At 39.9% G+C, this 22,222-nt stretch overlaps 1 protein-coding gene across 1 annotated transcript in view; it reads left to right on the top strand.

Moving 5' to 3' along the window:
• Positions 1–22,222, top strand: part of SERGEF (secretion regulating guanine nucleotide exchange factor) — a 151,111-nt gene that overhangs the window by 23,858 nt on the left and 105,031 nt on the right. The window contains exon 9 of the mRNA XM_009995405.1: positions 11,701–11,861. Within this exon, the coding sequence (XP_009993707.1) occupies positions 11,701–11,861 (161 nt within the window). The remainder of the gene's footprint in view (positions 1–11,700; positions 11,862–22,222) is intronic.

A 22,222-nucleotide genomic window follows, 5' to 3' on the forward strand; every position in this document is an offset into this window, starting at 1 on the left:
GCATCATTGTCGCTGGTTTAGTTGTCAATCCTGAGTCAAACCATGACATAAATTACTGGGTGATTAAACCAGTGATGGGAGAATATAAGGGTGGCAGTATAGGTTTATAGGAGTTCATCTGGTCTCAGGATAACCCTGTCAAATCACACAGTACAAAGGAGAGTGTTAAAGGCTTTTGTGCGTGTCTCCTCTTGCCTGCTTGCTTTGCTAGAGGTTAAAAAAGCCCCAACCAACCAAACACAAAGAAGCTGATAGTTGAAACGTAACAAGCTGCAATGTGTCTGATTTTAAAATCTAGGGTAGTTATTTAAAGTTTCTCTAATCCACCAGAGCCATGATGGAGCAGTGTTCACAAGAATTGAGTTGCCCCATGCCCTTGGGATTCCAGTCCCTGCAGTGATCTGATCCTCTGTAGACACACCTTTGAGTGTCTGATTTTTAAGCTTTTCACTTCAGAGCAAAACAATGACTTCCCCACCTGGCCTCTTGCTTTAAAACAGGAGAAAACTCATGGCATCTTCACAAGCTGCCCTGTCTCCTTGTATTCTGTGAAGCTTAAAGCAGGAATACACCCCTTTGTTGCTCATCTCTCGACTTCAAAGGGCATGAATTTTCTTTCTCATCCTCTTTCTTTTAGACTGTTTTGTTCCTACTGTCAGTGAGAGTGCTGCAGTTACAGCTGCTCATTATTTGAGGTGAACCGCCCACTCAGTCAGTTGTAGTTGCTTTTTCTGATGGTTCTGGCTCTGAACAAGTGGGTTATCTCCTGGGAGGTTCTGAAGGTGCCATTGGTGGTGTTGTGGGTACAGTTCTGTTTCTGTACTTCATTCCCTAAGAACAGCACACAGTTAAACTTCAGCTCCATTGGATGTAGGACTTGCCTGCTTCTGGAGCTGCTGAGAAAGTTAAAGCCATTTAGTGTGTACCAGGATGGGTCATCTAATGTTCTGTTTTTATGCTTGCTTTTTCTTTGTAGGCATTGTGATTCTTACTCTTCAGAATCACACATGTCTTAGGCTTGTTGTCTAGTGAAATTTCTGGAAATGGTCTCTGAGTATTTGTTCTTGGGATGGCCTCTTACGGATGATAGCATCAAAAGCCCAGTTGTTCTTCAGACTACCATTCCAGAGCATTTCTTGTGACATTTCTGTGTCTGTCCACAGCATGCCCTTGAGTCTTTTGGCATGGTTAATACTGGCTCTGCTGACTTAATTGCATTCCTTTTGTTTATCTCTTGTAGTTACATGCCTATTTCTTCTTGGACAGGCTCAGATGGCAATGGGATATTGAGAGTATGAGAATCACTTGCATTCTCCAAATGAAGCAGATTCACAGATGTTTGCAAGATTGGAGCTATAGAGAATGCTTTTCATTAAATGATATAGAAAACACAGATATGTTGTAATTAGTAATCTCTGAATAAGATTTTATTTAACACTGTGCTATGTTAAGTCTAATGAAACAAGACTTGGACCTTGCCTTAAAGGGAATGAATGCCTGAGCAATCTGTTTATGGACCAAGAGTAGGAAATAGGACACAAGAAAATAATGGTGAAAAAATGAAAGTATATGCCTTGTGTTATGATTGTTCAAGGGTGCTTCTTTTTCAAAATGGTTTCCTGAAAAAATTGAAAAAGGGTTTAGAAAGAAATAATCTGTTCAGTTTTCTGGAGAGTGTTAGAGGACAAGAAACTGAAGAAAGGATATCCCAGGTTAGAGAGGTCTACATGGAAGAAGGCATGTAACAGTGCAGAAGGGCATGGAAATATAAATATAGAATGTCAGTAGAAGTGTATGACTCATACTGCTGTAGTAGCATAGTGCAGAATTTATTTTCAGAAGTACATAACAAAACCCCTATAGTATACTATGATGCATTTGCAGATTTGCAGTTTTCCATGACTGGCTAATGTTTTATGCATCTTGCTTTTTTAGAGGCATCACTAAATTGTGCCTTGATTTTATTTTTTTTTCGTCTTTTTATTAAGACTTTGTTCTTAGATGAAGAGTTAAGTCCTCTATTGAACCTTGAATGCATCAGAGACGAGTTAGATTTGTTTTTAATGATGTAACTAAATTTAGCCACCAATCTGCATTTTAAGGCATTGCTATTAAAAAGCTAAAAGTGAGATATGTATCATAGTTTGAATTTAAAATGAGCCAGAGGCACAGCTGGTGAGGCAGTCATGACTCTCTAATCATGAGTGGAGATAAATAAGAGGGAATTTTCTCATCTTGCAGGATGAGTGCAAAGTGTGATAGGTGCTTTAACATCTCCCTCTGCCTCCATCCCCCTTCCCCAGCTTTATTTCATGATTGTGTGGACTTCCTGCCCTCCCCTCTGCATTTTAATTTCTGAGCCAAGATATCTGTTTGATATGAGCAGTATGAACACAGCTTTATAAGCATTTAACTTCCTACATTTTAATTTTTCTTCACCTTTATTCAGAGCTTCTTATGGTACTCCATGTTTCTAGTCTCTCCTCTAAAAGCAAAACAGCCTGTATCCCATCTAAAACCAAAAGCCAGAGGCAGGATTTCCAGGAGACGCTTGGAATTTGCCATACTCATAACTTACTTTTGTCTAAATTTCAAAGCAGTGAACCATGCTGTTCAGTAAGAGTGGTGTTCCTCAGGGGTCAGTATTGGGACCAGTGCTGTTCAACATCTTTGTTGGAGACATGGACAGTGGGATTGAGTGCATCCTCAGCAAGTTTGCTGACAATACCAAGCTGTGTGGTGTGGTTGACACCCTAAAGGGAAGGGATGCAGAGGGACCCTGACAGGCTGGACAGGTGGGCCAGTGCCAACCTCATGAAGTTCAACAAGGCCAAGTGCCAGGTCCTGCACCTGGGTTGGCACAACCCCAGGCACAAATACAGGCTGGGGGGAGAGTGGCTAAGAGAGCAAGAGAGGAAAAGGACTTGGGGTAGTAGTAGATGAGAAGCTCAATGTGAGCTGCCAGTGTGTGCTGGAGCCCAGAGGGCCAGTTGTGTCCTGGGCTGTATCAAAAGAAGTGTGGCCAGCAGGGCCAGGGAGGTGATTCTGTCCCTCTGCTCTGCTCTGGTGAGACCTCACCTGGAGTGCTGTGTACAGCTCTGGAGCCCTCAGCACAAGAAAGATACAGACTTGTTGGAGAGGGTCCAGAGAAGGGCCACCAAGATGATCCAAGGCCTGGAGCACCTCTGCTGTGAAGACAGGCTGAGGGAGTTGGGATTGTTCAGCCTGGAGAAGGGAAGGCTCTAGGGAGACATTATAGCACCTTCCAGTACTTGAAGGGGCTACAGGAAAGCTGGGGAGGGGCTTTTCACCAGAGAGGGCAGTGATAGGACAAGGGGCAAGGGCTTTAAACGAAAGAGGGGAGATTTAGGTTAGACATGAGGAAGAAATTCTTCACCATGAAAGTAGTAAGGCACTGGAATAGGTTGCCAGGGAAGTTGTGGACGCCCTCTCCCTGGAGGTGTTAAAGGCCATTTTGGATGAGGCTTGTGCAGCCTGGTCTAGTGTGAGGTGTCCCTGCCTGTAGCAGGGGGGGTTGGAACCTGATGATCTTTAAGGTCCCTTCCAACCTTAACCATTCTATGATAGTATTTGCTGTTGCCAGTCTCCCTTTTTCTAAGGCTGTGTTTAATCCAGATTGATTCCTTGGCTCAGTTTGCCTTCCCTGTCAGAAGTAGTTTAAGCACAATGAAACTGGTGGCCTAGGCGTGAGAACAGCTACTTGGGTCCAAAGTTTCTCAAGCTGCATTGGTGTAAACTGTTGCTTAAGGAGTTCTCAGTTTGTGATTTAACTTTTTATTCTGTGCTAAAAGGCTGTCCCAGTGTCCTCTGTTGGAGAGTATCCCACATCCTCATAGCTTTACCTGCCAAGCAGAGTATTTTCCATTACAGCACGTTATCGTATTAGTCAGTGGGTGTGTAATGTTTTGATACCTCCAAGAGAATCTGAAAGGAGACTGTTGCCTTATGCTGTATCTATTTACATTAATGGTATGCAGTGGAGTTCCTCCTAGTGGGATGAATTTTGCATAATTGTCTTCTTTGTTGATTTCTTAAATCTCTCTCTTTTTTTTTTTTTTTTTTTTTTTAGCAATGAGTCACAGTGGGAAGCCACTTGTTTACTGGATCATAGATGAGCCACTGATTCTAGTGGTGTGAAATCCCCTAGGTGCCTTGTTGCTATGTCTTGTCCACACACCTGTGATTAAATTGGTCACCAGATTTAGGGACATCTGAGGTAGTTCAGAATAGCAGAAATTTTTGGCCTGCTTGGAGAGTATAGGAGTTTTAACTGACAAATCCATAGCTGTTGCTACTCTTTATGATTCTCTTCCTATGGCACTGTGGTCTTTGGTTACATATTAAAACCACTTTATAGAGTGCATGGAAACCCTTTTGAACTGCAGCATATTGAGCAGATGCTCTGAGGAGTATTCTGATCTGGCCATGTATAGCAAATTTGACTGCATAAGGCTGAAAATGGCAATTGAAATTACCTCTTAATTTCTGTTCCTGACATCCCTGAAATGCTTTTGCTGGTTTTTTTCTGAATTTTCCTGAAGAGACATGAACTCAATGTTGTGCATAGATTTGTGTTTTAGTGGTACATTTTTAATAGGTACTATAAATGAATATGGACAAAAAATAATTCAGGAACAAGTCTTATTATATAAATCTGCAGATGTCTGTAAGGAGGTCATAGAAAGAAGATGTATTAAGAGCTGTGGGCAGCTCTAGTACATTAAACTCCCATATGAGGGGTTGAAAGGACCATTTAAACTTTTTTCAGAGCAGATGATCCTGCTTTGTATTGAGACAGGCACAGATATGGGTGTTAGACTGTAGGTGTGGTAGTGATGCCTTGTTTCCAACTGCTGAATTAAAGGAGTCTTCAGCCAAGAAGGAGTTAGAGATGGATGGATGAATGTTTTTCTGTAGGATTGCCCTTCACAGAGGCTGTTTCAAGGTAGATGAGGTAATTTCTCAGAATGTTTGAAGTATGTTAGTGATTGTTTTTAAGGACAGCAAAGACGTGTAATCGTGGGAGAGGTAGATGCTGTTTTGCCTGTGGTGGGGCAGGGAGGCAGCAGAGACAGCTTCTGAAGTTCCTGTGAATTTTCAGGTGAAAGGAAGCATTAGGAATTTTATACAGAAGTTCCTATTTCAAGTATGAATGAGATGAAGCATTCAGTGTGACTATTCAGAGTTCATTTGAAAAGGAATTGTTAATGCAACCATGATCTGAGGTACCCTAGATGAACTCTTTCATCTAGTATTTATGAAAGGATAGTTAAAAGCTTGCCTAGGTACCTAATAGAGACTTCAAGGAGATAACACTAGTGCAGTCATATTATCTTAAAATAGGAAAACTGATACAAAATTAATATGAATCCACTGAAAACAAGTAAATTTTAATGTTCCTATTTGTTGTGTTTTACTGAGAAACCAACTTGTTTTTAAAACTAAACCACATTTTTTTCATTGCTAATTGCCCCCAAATATTTATGTGGGTAAGCATATTGGTTAAGAAAGTGCTAAAAGGTAAAAATGACGTGCTCTGAAGCCTCAGCAGCACCATAAAGCAGCACAGTAAGAGCTACAGAGTTGGGCAGGAAGTGACTAGAAATGCTGGATTTGCAATACTTGGAAGGTTGTGAACTTGTAATTTTGAGGCCATTCTCAACTGTCCATGCTTTGTGATAGTGGTAGGACAAAACGATGACATGAAGGAGATGCAGAGAAGCCTTTCTGATAGTGGAATGGCTAGTGTAGTGCTGCAAGCAGTTGAATATGCACATACCGTCAGCTGTATTGTGTGAGGCATGTGAGCATGTGTAGCTGATGATTTGCTGCTGTATGTATACAGATGGAGACTCCTGTGTTTACAGTTCAAAGAGCAGGAGGAAACTAGATCTGTCTGACCATGTAGAATCTCAAATGATGTAGCATAACTGTTGTGTGTACTAATTGCTTAAAGGGTTGTTGGGAGGTTTTTCTTAAAATTCTTTTGACCTATGTTCCTTTTCTTCTAGCTCTTTAAATTCCTCTAGTGTATGTTTCCTTCAGGTTGTACACTGGAATGACACTGGATGCATGAATTATATCTATTACTCCTTAATTCCAAATGTTGAACCCTCTGGTCTTTATTTGATGTAGCATTTGCCTGCTGCAAAAAGGAACAGTTGCAATGAAGTGATCTGGGGCAATGTGAATGTTCATGATTGAGGAGTTGAAGTGCCTTTTGGAGTTAGTGTCTCCACGCTCTGAACATGGCAAAATCAAGGTCTTAGGAAGCATTGTTGCTGTCTTAGAAAACTGGTAAAGCTTTCCAATGTTGTATGCTTCTTTCTTTCACACAAGTTGTAGAAATAACTCCTGCCTTTTGTGCCCTCTTACTGTATAAAGTCTGGTATGAAATATCTCATTTTCTGATACCTCAGCCACCTCCATGGTTAGTGTACTCTGTCCAGTTGACTCATAACTGTGTATGTTTTCTTGACTTCTAATAAAAATCTGTTCTATTCTAATATTAGACAATCCTTGTTACATCACCCTTCATTCTTAAGTAATTCAGCCTGCAACCTCCTTACTCTGTATGACTAATGTCTTTTTCCCAAATATTCTTAGAACATTTAAAAATACCATCTCTATTATAAGCAGCACAGTAGCAATACCTCTCATTACAATTGCTTGGTGCTTTCTGTCATAACTCCGTGCTTTCTTTTGCTAAGGATTTTGACAGAACTTGAACCTTTTTGGCTGGAATTTTCCATGCATTAGTCTGTGCTTCAACCTAAAATTTCTACTTGAGATTGATTTTTTGTTTGTTTGTTTTCAGAGAGAAAACAGTTCTAAATCAGCTTCTGTTAGGTTCTCTCACAGAAAAGACAGTTTTAAAAAAGTTTTTCTTAAACAGGATCCCTAGGCAGCTATGTTCATCTAAGAAGTAGGAATGATTGATCATTAGCAGGAGACAGAGCATGAGAGGTTGAGTGCTTATCAAACAGGAGTAAGTCTAGGGAATGAATTTGTGCTGATTAGAAGAGAGACTTGAGTTGACAAGTGCTGAGAAGGGACGAGTGGCTTAGCTAATCTTTGGGCATTCAAGAAAACCTTCCTAAAAGCAGAAAATGTATGTCTTTAATTTTTTTAATGGATGTTCTCCATGTTTGCCTACTGGTAACCACCTGAAATTTGTTTCCCTTATAGTGAATGGGGAAAAGTTAATTACCATTATTTCTGTTTGTCAACAGAAACAGTTTACATTCTCCTCAAGTCTCTGGTTTTGAATGTGAAAGTAGTTCTGTGCTTGTCCAGTGAAAGAAAATAGAATTTGTGGATGTAAGGTGTTTTGTTGTAGCTAAGCATTATTGCTATCTGGTTTTAATTCTTCAAATATGCTTGCATTCTTCAGTTCCACTGAATTTGCTGAAATAATTTGCAATAATAGAGATGAGCATACTTCAAAGCATTTGTAAGGCTGAAAAAAACACTGGGATCCTACTATTTCCAATTCTATTACTTCCATTTCAACTTGGTGTTGCTGTTGAGATGTCAATTTAGGGCCTCAAAAATCGATCCAATAACAAAATTGCAGGGTGAACCTTAAGGACACCAATACCTACAGTGTAGTAGAAAAAAAGACCAAACTTCTATAGACTCTGGAAAAGCTACTTGGTAGTAGAGCAAGGGGCTTTTTCCAGTCATACATAAAGACACACTAAGCAGCTGATGGCAACTGTAGTGAGACAAATGAATCACATTGGAAAGAGAGATAGTTTCTGAAAAGTAAAAACAGTTAAACACGGAGGCAGCAGCTTGGGGCAGATGATGTACTCACTAGCCCTTAATTCATAAGGGGGAATTATATATGCAGTTCAGTTTACCTTCAGAGTAGGTGATTGTGGTGTTTTGCTCTGATCTTGGTGGGGGAAGGTGTGAACCACTGCACTCTTTCACTGCCCCTTGGTTGAGAGGAAGAGAGTTGTTTGCTTGGCATAGACCTTGCTCTAGCAGCTTGTCATCGAGATGGTGATTGTGTCAGCTGCTTAGTGGTTTCTGCTGGTCATTGGCAGGGTGGAAAAATAATTTTCTCAGTGAGTAACTGGTCAGGTGTGTTTTGGGGATATTAGATTGCCTTTATCTGAATCTAGACAGTAGCAGCAGACAAGACTTGAGACAAAGTGGAGCAGTGCCCTGATGTGATAATGCAAAGGATTGTTTTTGTTATATGAGTGGCTGGTGCTTCTTGTTCATGTCTGGGTGCAGGCAGAGCATCAGATTTGGTTGGGGAAAGAATTTTTTTCCATTTCCCCAAAAGTCAGGCTTGAGAGGAACCTCTGCTCCCTCTGTACACAGGATAGCGCTCTAGATAACACACGAGGATCTGGGTCTGTATTATCAAATACACCACTTAACTTTCTAGAGGCCAGGTAGAGCAGCCTGCATGTTCTTTTCCAGTCCACTAATAGGATTCTGGATAGGTGCAGTAACCTGGTCTGATGTAAAAGCCTGAAGTCTGGGTTTAAATTCAGAAGGAGACTTCTTGCAACATTTTTGCACCTGCAGAGGTGTGTACTAATTGCGAAGTAAATATATTGCCTCCAGAGCCAAGCATGTTTTTTGTTTTCCTAATCTCTGTAAGGTATACTGGTAGTTCTCTTAATGAAACTTGTTTTAATGCCTTAACCTAAAACAAATGAAACTGCTTTATTATAAGACCTCAGTTGTATGGAACCAGTATGTTACTCATTTCAATTTTTCTCTGAGCTGCTAGGGAAAAATTTGCTTTGCTACTCCAAAAGAGGGAAATCTTTCTGCCCTTGAGAGAAGAGGACAACTAATTTTATCACTTAATTATTTCAGAGGAAGCATTATCAATGAACTGAGAAAGTGCATCTAAAAAACTTGCAAAGATCAGAGTACAAGATAATCACTGCTGGCAGATTTCCATGGAAAATGCATATACTTCTCATCCATTTAAATATACAAAGTTGCAGTTTCCACTTTATTTACAAGATTGTAGGATATCTCAAGATGGAAGGGACCCATAAGGATCATCAAGACCAACTCCATGCTCCTCACAGGACTACCTAAAAGTAAACCACATAACTAAGCATTGTCCAGATGCTCCTTGAACTCTGACATCATTATCAAGGTGTTGGGGGTGGGACAGAACACTGGGAGCTCCAACATTTACTCCTAGGAGACACTCGGACAGAAGTGGCCAGATCTGACTTATCATCCACTGACCAATGCACTTGCCAGGACTGTGGCACCCACTGTGTGGCCACTGTGCCCCCCAAGTGCCCCAGCTACTGCAGCCATTTATATTCCCCAAAATGTTCTACGCCAGAGGTAAGGACTAACCCTGGCAGCCCCGGGATGCACTTTGGGGAAGTTGACAGCCCTTCCTCTATTGCCTCTCTCTGTCCTCCCACCCCGACTTGGGAGGTGACCACCAGCATTTGCTCATATCTCTCTTTCATGATCAATCAACCTCTGCCAAGTTCCTGGGCAGGAGCAGCAGCCTTTCCCTGCCCCCCGAGCATCTTTGGTCGGGGTGGCACTGCGAGCACCCCTAGTGAATACGGCATCCCCACCTACCCTGGCACCTTGGCACTCCTGGCCCCGCAACACCTTCAGCACCTATAGCTCCCCTGTCTCCTCCATTCTTCCTGTCACACCAGCATCCCCAGCAGCCCTGTCCTCCAGGCAGCTGTGGCACAGGGTCTCAGTGAGGCCCCAGCACCTGGCTCTGCAAGTTTCCCTCAGGTTGGAAACTTGGCAAGTGGCCCAGGAGACTCCCCCCCTCCACCACATCTCCCACCCATCTGTTCAGGTCTGCAAATGACCTTTCTCCAGGAGGTTGCTTGCTCCTGCTGTACCATGCAGTTTTCTGGAACTCCAACTGACAGCAATTGGCCTTTTAATATCAGCACATTGTCTAGCATGACCAAGAGCCAGGACTGATGTGGGTCCCTAACACTATTATGATGGAATTCTCCAGAAAATTAATTATCTCTGATAGTGATCACCTGAACTCTTAAATATGAGTATCTCCTCTTGGTTTAAATAGTAAACTCACTGGAAGATAGGCTGCATCTTGCCTTTTTTTGCTTGAATGAGATGTAATTTGTACTAAGGAATATTAGTTTAAATGAAAGTTTAACTTAACTTTCTCCATCTTCTTCACCCATTCTCGTTCCTTCACAAAAGGCAGGGCAGACAGAAGAGTTCACTCCAACTTCTGCCATTTTTTGGCCCAACACTGATCTGGTTTTAGAGGAGCTCCCACCCAGCAGGTGGCTCTTCCATGTAGGTTTTACACTGGGCAGTTTGTTAAATGCATATTAAATGTATTTTCAAATGTGCTACAGAGTAAATGTTTTTCCTGCTCATTTGTTGCTAGACTAACCTTGTGAAACCCTACATTATCAGCCTAAACTCCACCTGTGTCCCCTTCAGAATGGTTTAACAGCTCCCAAAGGAAAAGGGAGGTTTTAAGGTTTCTGAAGGTTTGTATTATGGCACATTATGAGAATCCTCAGTTGTTATCTATGGGCAATGCGACTGGTACCTGCTGCTCCTGATCCCTCTGTGGGGTATGTCTGTACTGACAAGGGGAAAAGTGTGTGTGTTTAAGCTGACTTGTTTTTATTTTCCTCAAATCCACATAATTTGGCTTATGACTTGAGTTCAGTTTTGGAGAGGAGTTTGAGGCTTGGCCGAAGTGCTTACGTAACTCAAGGTCATTGCAGGCTTCCTTCTGGGCTGGAACATGGGTTGCTGCTTCTAGTTAACACTGAGCTGAGACCATACTGTTTCTGCTTTGTCTCTGTAACTTTTTTAGTTGGAAGCCAGAAGGGACAGCTTTTCATGACTTACCTGCAGAGTTCTGGTTACTTAATTAAGAAAATACAGCTGTCACTTAGTAGGATTTTTTTTTTTCTTTTTAAATATTTGGAATCAAGGGTACAAAGCATTGCTTTATGGATGTTATCAATACTGGAGAATGGATTTTTGAGTGCCAGTCCCACAGCAGTGATCCTGGTGTAATGTGTGGAGGGAAGGATGATCGATATACAGCTGATTTCGTTTAAAGTTCTCTTTCCTTGGTCAATGTGTGATTGAAAACAAACTGGTGCATTTCCAGTGCTCAATGTCAGCTGTGGTGCTGTTCCTGGTTAACCCATTGCTGTCCTGAGGGCTGTTACTCTGCTAACGGAAGTTGTGACAGAAGGTGGCTTCCGTAGGAAAACAGAAACTGTTAAATATAGCACATGCTGTGGATGTCTCTATAGCAAAGACTGGGAACAGAGAGGAATCTCATGTTTCAGATTAAGCTGTTTCATGCGTGCTTCTGTTAAGCTAAAAATATGTCCTTTGTGTGTAAAACCAAAGTTTTTATATTGTATGCAAATTTTCCAGGTTATGCAGCTGTACTGACATGATTTCATTTATAGCCTAGGACACAGGTGTTATTCTAGTAGAAAACAAGTTAATGAAGTTTGAGTAACTGCATAGAAGTACTTAATATGCTTTTTAGCTAGTTTTAGTTTGTTTTCTTCTGCTTCCAGAAGTAAGTTGTCACTAGTTTTTTTTTTAATATCTAGATAAGATGCATTAAGAAGTGTTCTAGTTTTGAATTGGTATCCAGATGTTCCACGAAGCTAGTGAATAAATGTATTTTGTGTTTAGAAACTGGCAAGGTATTCACCTGGGGCAGAGCGGACTATGGGCAACTCGGAAGGCGCACAGGGGATCCTGATGGGCAAGAAACATGCACAGTGTCTGAACAACGCTTGGAGCTGTTGCCTGACATCCCTGTTTCAGTGCCTTGCCTAAATGGAGCATCTCAGGTAAAGAAGAAAATTACCATTTTTTCCACTTTTTTTTTTTTTTTCCTGTATTAAAGTAATCAGAATAATTTCCTAATAGAACCTTTCCAAATACTGCAGCACAAATTCTTGCTGCTCTTCCTGTAAACTCAAAAGTTAATACAATTCAATAATTTTAAATTTCTTAAGGTTTTTGCATTCAGAAATTGATTTTCTTTGGTGGAACCAGAGTTACCATTAGCAGAAGATGCAAAGTTCTCTCAGATATCAATGTGTGCAGGAGATAGTTGCACCTGCAGTACAGCTTAGCAGGTGAGCTGGGACCCTGTCCGATTACAGTGCTAGTTTTCTCTGAAACTCTCTGTAACAGTTTAGCCAGTGGCCTTTATCTAGCTAATAAACAATAATGCCACAGCTTCCAGAATATTTTTCTACTTTATAACATCCTTCAGTGATATTGGAGGTTTTCTTCTCATATGGCTAATTTGATACAAAATTATTTATCCTCAAGCATAAAGACGATGAGAAAGAAAACTTGTGTGCTGTAGTCATCAGCATGCAACCTGTAGCATCTACAAACCATTTTCTTGGCTTTTTAGTAGCTGAGAGGCTGCATATGGCAATTGGCCTGGTAGCAAGCAATGTGCTGCTCGCATTTGGGCATATAACCAGTCTAAAGATGTGCATCTTGCTGTGGCATAGCTGGCAGTCAAAATACGAAGGATAAGTACAGGTTGACAGCTTCAGCTGCAATGTATGTACTGCATCTCTAACTCCTGGTAGTATCTCATGGTGAGACTGGTAGAAAAAGAGTCAACCTCTGCCCTTTCCCCATCAGTATCCTGTGAATGTATGCACTTACAGATGTGAAGTGGAGCTTCAGAGCACAGAATGCCGCAGCAACAAATAATTTGTTTTCTCAGTGTTGACTCCACTGAGTCTCAAAAAGCTTTCTTACCTATTTTGAGATGGATGTCCCTGATTTTGTCACTAGATATCTTCAGAGAACACCACTGCTGAGTCTGTTTCATGTTGTTTTTCATCTGTGCTTTGGACAATGCATCAAGTGTCTAGTTCTGTCGGTTCTTGTACGCTACCAAGCCAAGGCAGCTATAGCTTTTGCACAGGGGAGCTTATGCTTGGCAGGACAAGTGTCCCATGAAGGTGAAGGAGAGGGATGCATTCAGATGTATTCCTTGAAAAGGGAGAGAAAAAGCAATCTCATATTTGATCTGCTGCGCTCTGCACTGTTCTTCCTTACAGACTTTTGAGAGACCTGATTTGAGTGATTAGCGGTGGTCGTATTCTGGAGCAGGTGTCATTCTTTACAGAACTAATAGCATGACAATGATTTAAAAGCAGCATGATCAAGAGCTGTGTTGATGAGAAAAGATAATAGCCTAAATTGCTTTACTTCAAGATTACAAAATAATGCCAGAGCTAGAATTTATACTTAAAAATGTATTAAATTGCAGAATGTAGGCTATTTAGAGTGTGACCTTGTTTTCATTTACACACAAGCTATTCTTTTTTCTGTTTCTTGTTGCTTGGAGATGAGGTTTGATTTGAGAGCTGACTGAAGAAGAATACAGTGAAGATGAGTTCTTTTCCATGGTTACCTTGAATTAATCATTCCAACTTGTATGTTGGATGCTGAGATCCATTTTAACTGTTGAGGATTACAAATAATTATTTTTATCCATGGTCTATTTTTAAAAATAATTTTAATGATTGACCTGAATTTTTGGCAAAGTTGTAGTCTGCTGATTGCCTCTGCACTTCTGTTAATATTGTTAAAACCAAAAGGGAGAAACTAATCTTAGGATTAGAGACCAGTATAAAAGGCACACTAAGTTTACCTCAAGGACAGTGCAGCATATTTAACCTCCTGTGCTGCTCCTTGTCTCCATCCATGGCTTGCTGGCTTTCTCTTTCAAAGACCAGGAATTCTCCTTTCTTTGTGCTGAAATTGAGACAATACCTATCTGTCTACCCCTGCAAAACCTGATTTTTGAAGTGCTGTGAGCGTGACTTCATCTGATAGACTCCTTTGGAAGCATTGACCCTGAGAAATATGAGTACTTTTCTTTCCTTTCAATTGAGACAATGGAAGAGCAAAAGTCTGAGTTTTAGATAATTATCTGCTGATGTCAGGATGTATCCGTGGCAGCTTTAAAAGAGGGTGTGGACATCAGGTTCCTGGAGTCTCATGTGTTTAAACTTTGTGAATTATGCAACTGCAGGTCTATTTGATTTCTTCTCAGTGTTTTGGTGCATGACCACCATGGAATAGGATAAGGCACTGAAAAGGAGCTTCAGGCTGTAGCCAAAGTCAGTTGTGCCAGACACTATGCATGCAGTGCTCTTGTGTTCTGGGGCGTCCTTGATTGGACCTCTTCAGAACATCTGACTCATTTGCTGCCTGATGTGCATTCATATCCAGTGCTCTTCAGATGAAAGGACAATTAAATACAAATGGCCTGAAATATGATGAGCTTCTGTATTTAGCAAATGTTACAAAGACCTGGTTTAATCTTTCCTCCTTGTCAAAATGTTTTTCTAGTCTGTTTTGTATTTTTGGTTTTAATAGCCGTGGTTCTACTGTTTGTGGTATGTTCAGCATGTCATTCACATTGCAGTAAACATTTGCTGCAGCAGTAAACAAATGAAAGTCATTGTGCAGTGCTGAACATTTCTTTCTAAATTGGATGGAAGGGGTACAGTCATTTTGGATATGCAGTTCACACAGACCCATGTTTTCATCATATTTCTCTAATTAAAGCAAGCTGTACTAAATTACAGTATTCTGAGGACTGAGATCTGAAATTTCCATTCAGAAGTTAAAAAAACATGGGTGTCACGCTGTCACTTTTGGGTACGTGATTTATTTGGCTTAATACCCTCCTCAGTTTTACCATCACCCAGCTTGATGGTGGATGTAGGGGCCATTTGTGCCAGGGAATGAAAATAACCAGTGGACTTGTGGCAACCTGTATCTGCTGTGTGTATCCTGATCCTACTGTGGTCCATAATTCCAGTGTGTCGGTTTATCCCAGTGTGTGTATGTTCATCCTGTGCAATACAAATTGGTTTGGATTCTCCAAAGGGTTCCTTTTTTCAGGAAATGCCATCATGAATATACATATTCTCATGGTCCTCAAAGTTTATTGCCGCTCTTTTCAGTGGAAGTTGCAGTATTTTTTACTAAAAAACAAAGCTAAGATATCAACTATGATGATAGTTGGTTGATTATATGACTGATAGGTTAATGTATAAACATTGTTAATTAATTTAACATATAGACAATCATATTGAAAATGGAACCTTTTGGTTTGCGCAAAATGACAACTGTTTTTGTATTTTTTGACTTGTCAGGGAAAATTGGTGGAGGCCTCTGTCAAAAAGTAAATCTGTAGATGAGACTTAAAAGGATATGACAAGAAATAAGCTCATAGTATTACGTATACATCATCTCTATGCTGTGTGCATGGCTTTTGTATACTTAGATGTTTGGCTACTGTCAATATTTGTGCCTATGTTCTTTATTATCAGAACAAGAGGTTTATATTTTTGAGGGAGAGGAACAACAAACTGAACTTTCCTAAATCAGATTTTACTGCTTGGAGTTTGAGAGTATTTGTAGTAACTGATCCAATGAGCTGCTTAAAAAACCCACTACATTGGGTGTTAGGCAAAGAGGTAAGTGCAAAAAAAGTCTCTAGTATTCCAGGCTTAGTAACTTTTAGATAATCTAACAATAGAGTTCAACAGAAGTGATGTTGTGAAAAACAAAGTTTCAGTTAACTCTCCTCCTGGTTATTTAATTTGCCAGCTTGCCTCATAGCTCCTGTGCCACAGGAACAGATACAGGCCCTGGAAAAATTAATAGTAGAAGGTGGTTCTTACTTTGCAATACGTACAGCTAATAATGAAAACAAGCAGGGAATGGGAGTGGAAATAGAGAAATTATATGACCTCTGGTGCAAGAACAAGTCAGCTGGAAAACTAAGAAGAGAACCCAGGTGCTACATATTCCACTCCAGTGCTTCACTCATTAGGCTTTCTCTCTTGTGGTGTCATGAGAAGGGAAAGTTAGTTGGTATCTACATGCTCCAGAGAGGTGAGATTACTACTTGTGTTATAATGCAATTAGTGTGTGTTGCTTTCCCTAGATTTTTTTTTATTTGATGCTGTCCATCTGGTGATACTTCATGAGGAGAGATTGCCATAGAGGAGATGTAAAGGCCAGCTTGTCTTTTACTTAGGAGTTTGTGAGGTCCTTCTAGACCAATTAATTAAATTATCCTCATTCTTAAGTTGAAGTGATGTGGGGTGTCTCACTCGGTAAGCAAGTAGTGAAGTGTTTTTGTAATGAATTGGTGTCTATTACAAGTTGGTCTTGTTCTATGTCCTTTGAGAAATGGCATTGTTGAGTTTTGTTATTGGTACAGTTTGGTTTTTTTATGCTGTTTTAGAGATGCAATGGTAAAAATGGTAATGTAGAGAGGGTCCCTTTAATATTCTTTCAAGAGTGGAAATCAAGTTCTTGGCTTTTCAATTCATTTTAAGTGACAATAAAGGAAAATAAAGGCCATGGAGAAGTAGGTTCTGAGTACAACTCATTGTGCAAATGAGAAGTTGCAATTAAGGATGAAAATAGAATCCAAACTGTTGAAATTATTGTTACTGGGGAAAAAAAATAATCCAAACAGGATGTATCAAAAGATTGCAACTGCATTCTGCATATGAAATACAGAAAGTCTGTGTTGGATTAGATGTGTTTGTATGATCTGCATGCCCCAGGTAGGAGAACAGTGCAAGAATATTTGAGAAGAGTTTACAGTAATATCACAGGAAATTAGGAAATGGGATTTATGTCTTAGGTTAGTCAGTTCTCCCTGTTCTCCTAACAGAAGATTGAGAGCAGTAACAAACTGCTGAAATTCAGATTTAAGTTTTTGGCTAGGTAACTGTCCCATATAATCTGTGCTTGTCTGAATGACCATGATTTGTAAATAATATCTTATAGCCTGGTAGAGAGACACTTAACAGTCATAGTAAAGTAATTTCCGAAAGTTAGGAATGCCAGTGTTAGGCAGCAGACATTACTCTGAAAATACTAGTCTGCTCCGTGAAAACTGTACCCTACTTGCAATTTTATTATAAATAATTTGGTGAAGTGAAGCTCAGCTATTCAACACTTGAAAGAATGGGGAACTTCACTTTCCTTTTATCCTTGTGGATAAGAGTGATCCACAAAGCCTAGATCACTGACTCTAGGTGTGAAATTTTTGGAAAGCAAAGAACAGATGTACGTGGTTCCCAACACTGTGCTTCCCATCACCCATACCAATTTCTCTGCAGCTGGCATTATAGAAAGGGAAACGAAAAATCATATTCACACCAGGTGCATAGCAAAGGAGAACTCCTGCACTGCCTTTGCATGCCAGAGAGCATATGCTGTGTGAGGTTTTCCAGTTATCACTTTTGCAGATGAGTTGGTTTAAAGTGACCAAAATTGCTCTGCTGGGGTTGTACTGTAGCTCTGAGGTGGCAGCCAGGGGTCAGGCTGCTTTGTAGTCTGTATGGGAGACCATAAACAGTTGATAGCCTACAGTCTGGAGAGGACTGCTGCAGGATGAATTCAGGAATTGGAGATTCACCCAGCAAACGATGCCTGAAGTGTTAGAAATGTGAGTGTGGGCAAAGCCTTACTCTTCATAATTCATAAATAATTTTCCATTTGATAGCTTGTTGCAGTTAGAATTCCAAGTTAATACCCCACTTGAAGGTATCAGGGAAATGGAAACAAGACTAAAACTGCTTGTAGCAGTAGCCACAGCTTGTGCAGACAGACATCAGTAGTGTAGCCCTAAAAATGAGACCAAATTGGCAGCTTTTTTTAGATGAGCTTATTAGTAGCAAAATTACTAATCTAAGTTATATTGTTTGTAACTCTGTGCCCTGCATATGCTCATACTATATTCCTTAAATTAAAAGTACTGAGTGGGCCATATCCTTCTGCATGGATTGTTGTAGTAACAGTGCACCATGACTGTGACTCACTCTGATGTCAGAGGCAACTTGTGATCCTGTTGATTGCACCTCTGAAGTATTTCTTTGCACCAACAAATGCCATGGATATTCACTGGTGCTATTCAGGTGCATGATGCAGTTAATGCCTGCTAATCAACCATGGGTAGTGCTGCAAAATTGCTTAAAAATGTACATGGTGTTAAGACAACATCTCTTTAAACAGCATCCTTGGAAGGTGACAACTGTTAGTGCAGAAATCCAGTTCTGCCTCACTGATGTTGTTTCACTTGCCTTGTTTATCCATGAGGAGCTTGAACAGAAAGGTTTCAGTGCAAAAACATCCATCCTAGTTTAAGGGGAGCCATGTCTAAGCCAGTATATGTGCATGGACATGTTCCAAATCCAAGTGAAAATATGGTTAGAAGCAAGATGTTGGTGGAGCAGGCCCTAAAGCATGCAGTTTTTCATTCTCAATTTGTCACTTGAACTGTTACAAAGAAGGGATCAACAAATCAATGCAGGCTAAAGTGAGAGCAAATCAATAAGAAACTGAAGTGAACTGGAACAAAGCTATCAATTTACTGCATTCTCTGCAAAGAAATCTCATCCACATCTCCTGTTATGGATAGAAAGATTATGCAAAAATGATGATTTGGGGTTAGATGAATTATTTTTTACCTGGCTGATCCTGGAACTTCAGGTGAAAAAACTTCTGGTGTTCCCTTTTTCTGCTCTGTTGATAAATTTTATTGGCAGGCTCTAAGCCAGTGGAATCTAAAAAAAAGAGAAATACATAATTTAGTTACTCTTACGGACATTTGATGATACACTCTTAGTTTACTTTTTTGTATTAGTAGAAGCTACTTCATTAGTTCTTAATGGTTTTTCTATCTCATTTTCTTAAGAAGAATGCAAATTTTTAAAAGTTACTCCTGAATAGGTAGTGTGCATGATGTAGTGCACAACAGGTGAACGAGATGGGAGAGATCTTCATGTTTTCAACTCTGCCAGTTTATTGAATTATTCCATTGATTCTTTCCAACTCATTTGTCAATATGGGGGCCATAAGCTTACCAAGGCAGTGCTGTTCTGGCCAGCAAACAGTCTGCTTCTCCCCTCTTTTAATTTGACAAGTTTGGATTTGATTTGAACTTGGGCTATGCCAGTGATGGTGTTTATTTTCATTTGTCTGATGTTTCCAGCTTTCACTTATCAATGAGTCAAGACGTGAGCCCTGCCATCTTTCTGGCCTTTGTGTTTATGTTGTAAGTTACCGTAAAGCTACTGTTTAATGAAAGATTTAGAAAAGAGAAATTAGTGTTTTGCTGTGGTGCTTTATGTTGTTGCTATGCCATGGCACACACCAAGTTTCAAAGAGTGGTTTACTGGGTAGTCTGCAGGTACCAGTTTGTTCTCTCACATGGTGGCTCATCTCCTTTGCCTTTGGCTGCCTTGCCTCTAATTTAAACTGAAATTGTCAAAGGCAGAAGCTACCTGTGAACTGTGTGTTTTTATGTGTAGCCTGTGCCTTAGCCCTAGCCCCAGCATTCACCCAACAGAACTTGTTCATGAAAGGAGGAGGAAAAAGTAAAAATGATGCATCTAATCCTGTGAGGATGAGGATGCCAAACTGTCTCCCTTTTTAAAACTTACCTAAGGGTTTGTTCTTAGTCTTCTGGCAGTTGATTGCCAAGGTCTATACTTTCAGTGGATACCACATGTAACCACATGGATACCAGCAAAGATAGCCAAGACTCCTCTTGGTGCCTTGCAGACTTTTTTTTCTTTTAATCAGAGAAAGCAAGTAAAAACCTTATAAAGAATGTATTTTAAAATTTCTTTATCAGGGAGGAAAAAAAAAGTTTCTTAGAGGTATGATTCTGAAAATGCCACCTCCTACATTTTGTCAGCTTAGCTGTGATTTTTCCTATTCTTCTTCCCAGGTGTAGAGCTAATGTAAACAATCCCTTCTTTGGTAATAAATGCTTAGGAAGCCATCTAGGAGTTCTTACTATGTGTTTTCTTGTTTTTTTTCCAGAATATTGGTGTAATGTTTGTGCTCTTAAGTTTAAATTAACAAGCATTAAATAGCCAGTTTTCCTACTGGGAATTGCTGCAGTGGAAATCCCTTCTGTCCAGCTTTTTTAAGTTGCCAAGGTTTACCTGCAGCCTTCACTGTTAGTTGATTTCACACTTTAAAAGTATGAACCTGTCCAAAGACTTGAAAATCTGAGACCTTGGCTTATTTCTATAGAATGAAAAAGAAAAAAAAAAAGGCAGACTCTGCTGGATCTCACAAGAGACTATGGAGAGGAAGGGATGAAAGCCATCTGAGTCCAACAGATTTCAGTTGCTTTAATCCAGACAGAAATATGTAATGTCTAACATTTGATTAAGTGCTACGACAAGGTACATTGTAGGTGTATATAACTGTGCAATTCCTTGATTGAGTTTGTATATGCCCAGATGTAGTACTTTGTAAATTCTTTGTCCCCTGTACAGATGCAAATATAGGATATGATTTTTAATTCTTGAATCTTATTCCCTTTTAGTGTCTTTTCTGTTTAGTTCCCTGTTTTGATTTGTCATGGTTTTGTATGGTTGTGTTTTGGTGGTGGTTTGTTATGGTGGTTTTTTTGTTTGTTTGTGTGGTTTCAGTTGTTTTTTTTTGGCATTTTGTTGTGTTTTTTTTTTTTTTCCTTGTTCATTTTTTCTTTCCTGAATGGAGGAAAACCCTTTTTCTTCCATAGTTTTGGGAAATAGGTTATGATTTAAACACACAGAAGTAATTTCCAGAAATAGCAAACAGTGAATTGACTATTATTATTTTGACTTCTTAATCTGGTACTGCTCCCTCTTCAGCATTTAACCACTACAAAGAAAAGCAGAAGACACCCTGATTTTCCCAAAGATGCATTACTCACTGTGGTGATGCAGTTAAAATGAAAAAAGAAGCACCCACTTTTAGAGCAAATAGCTGTGTAGTTATAAACATTTAGACAATAATTGGCTTACAATTATTAAAAAAACCCTTTGTGAGTCTTGGGGAACAGTTACAAGACTTTTCTCATAATTTCATGAGGAAATAAGAAGTCTTTCCAGTTTGCTCAGTGCACTGGATCATTCAGGCTGCCACAATACCATGTGAGCAGATTTTTCACCTGGCTGCATACAAGCCTGCTGAGATAATGCCACCAATACTGCTTAATGTCAGCCTAGAAGTCCTGCCATTAGCCCTTCCCTGGGGGGAAAATAATAGTACGGGCTCAGCTGTTGTACCTGGGGAGGTGACTTCAACTCATCAGACTGGTGAGCAGTGTTCTGTAGTTGCTTTCATGCTATCAGAAGGCCTTGAAAACTCAGTAGATGAAATACAAGTGGAACGTACACGTTTCCTGGAGAACAGGAGTATCATCTTGCTTCTTCATCTTCTGTGGTTGTCATATCTATATAGATATATAGATACGTAAGTTCTGCAAATCCACCTTCTTAAAAAACCTGGTCCAATTTCAAGTTAAGCATACAGCCGTGGCTAGTGAAGGTGCTTTGGGGCCTGTTCAAAAGAAGCATTTCTGAATTGAGGACTAGAAAGCATTACAGGAGCTTCCCATGTTGGCTGCTGGCAGCTGGATGAAATATACAGGTTTCACAAACTGTATTATTGCTCTGATGCTACATTGCTTAATACAGTACATGATCTATAAGAGATTCCCCTGTGAATCTGAGAGGCAAATCTGTTTCTTAGGATCTTATATTTGGAGAAGTTGGTAAAAGGCAGCCTTTTAGCCTTAAGTGATCTGTGTTGAATATTGAATACTGATTCGGGTCCCAAGCCTTTATTTGATCATATCCTTTGTTTCATGTTCTTAAGTGGATTTTTGGACAAAGAGAACATTTATTAAAACAATTCTTATTTCCAACAGTGATAGGGGTCTTTGAGAGCATGTCTTCTTATTAGTGGTCTTATCTTGAGCTAGGAGGTATCAACTTGTCTTTTGAAAATTTTAATTTTTCATGCTTGAAGGGGTTACCTTGAATCTGCATGCCAGTTTCTTTAGAACACAGAGATTGGTTTTTGCTGCACAGTGAATCTAATGTTTTCATTGGGAATGCAAGTCACGGGATGTGGTGGTATCTGGGACCTCCATTACAAAGAATTGAGGCTAAGAAAAACTTAGAGACTTGTGAACTGCATTTACCTGGTCAGGTGTAAAACTTTCCATGGAGTTTTTTTTGTCTCTGGTTTAGATGTTAGACTGAAATCTCCTAAACAGAACATAATGTTGAGATTCGCAGCTTCAGAAAATGACAGAAAACTTGGAACAGAGTAATAGAAGGCTCTCTTT

The sequence above is a fragment of the Chaetura pelagica genome, unplaced genomic scaffold (assembly GCF_000747805.2).
Source record: "Chaetura pelagica isolate M959 unplaced genomic scaffold, ChaPel_1.0 scaffold94, whole genome shotgun sequence".
NCBI classification, from domain to species: domain Eukaryota; kingdom Metazoa; phylum Chordata; class Aves; order Apodiformes; family Apodidae; genus Chaetura; species Chaetura pelagica.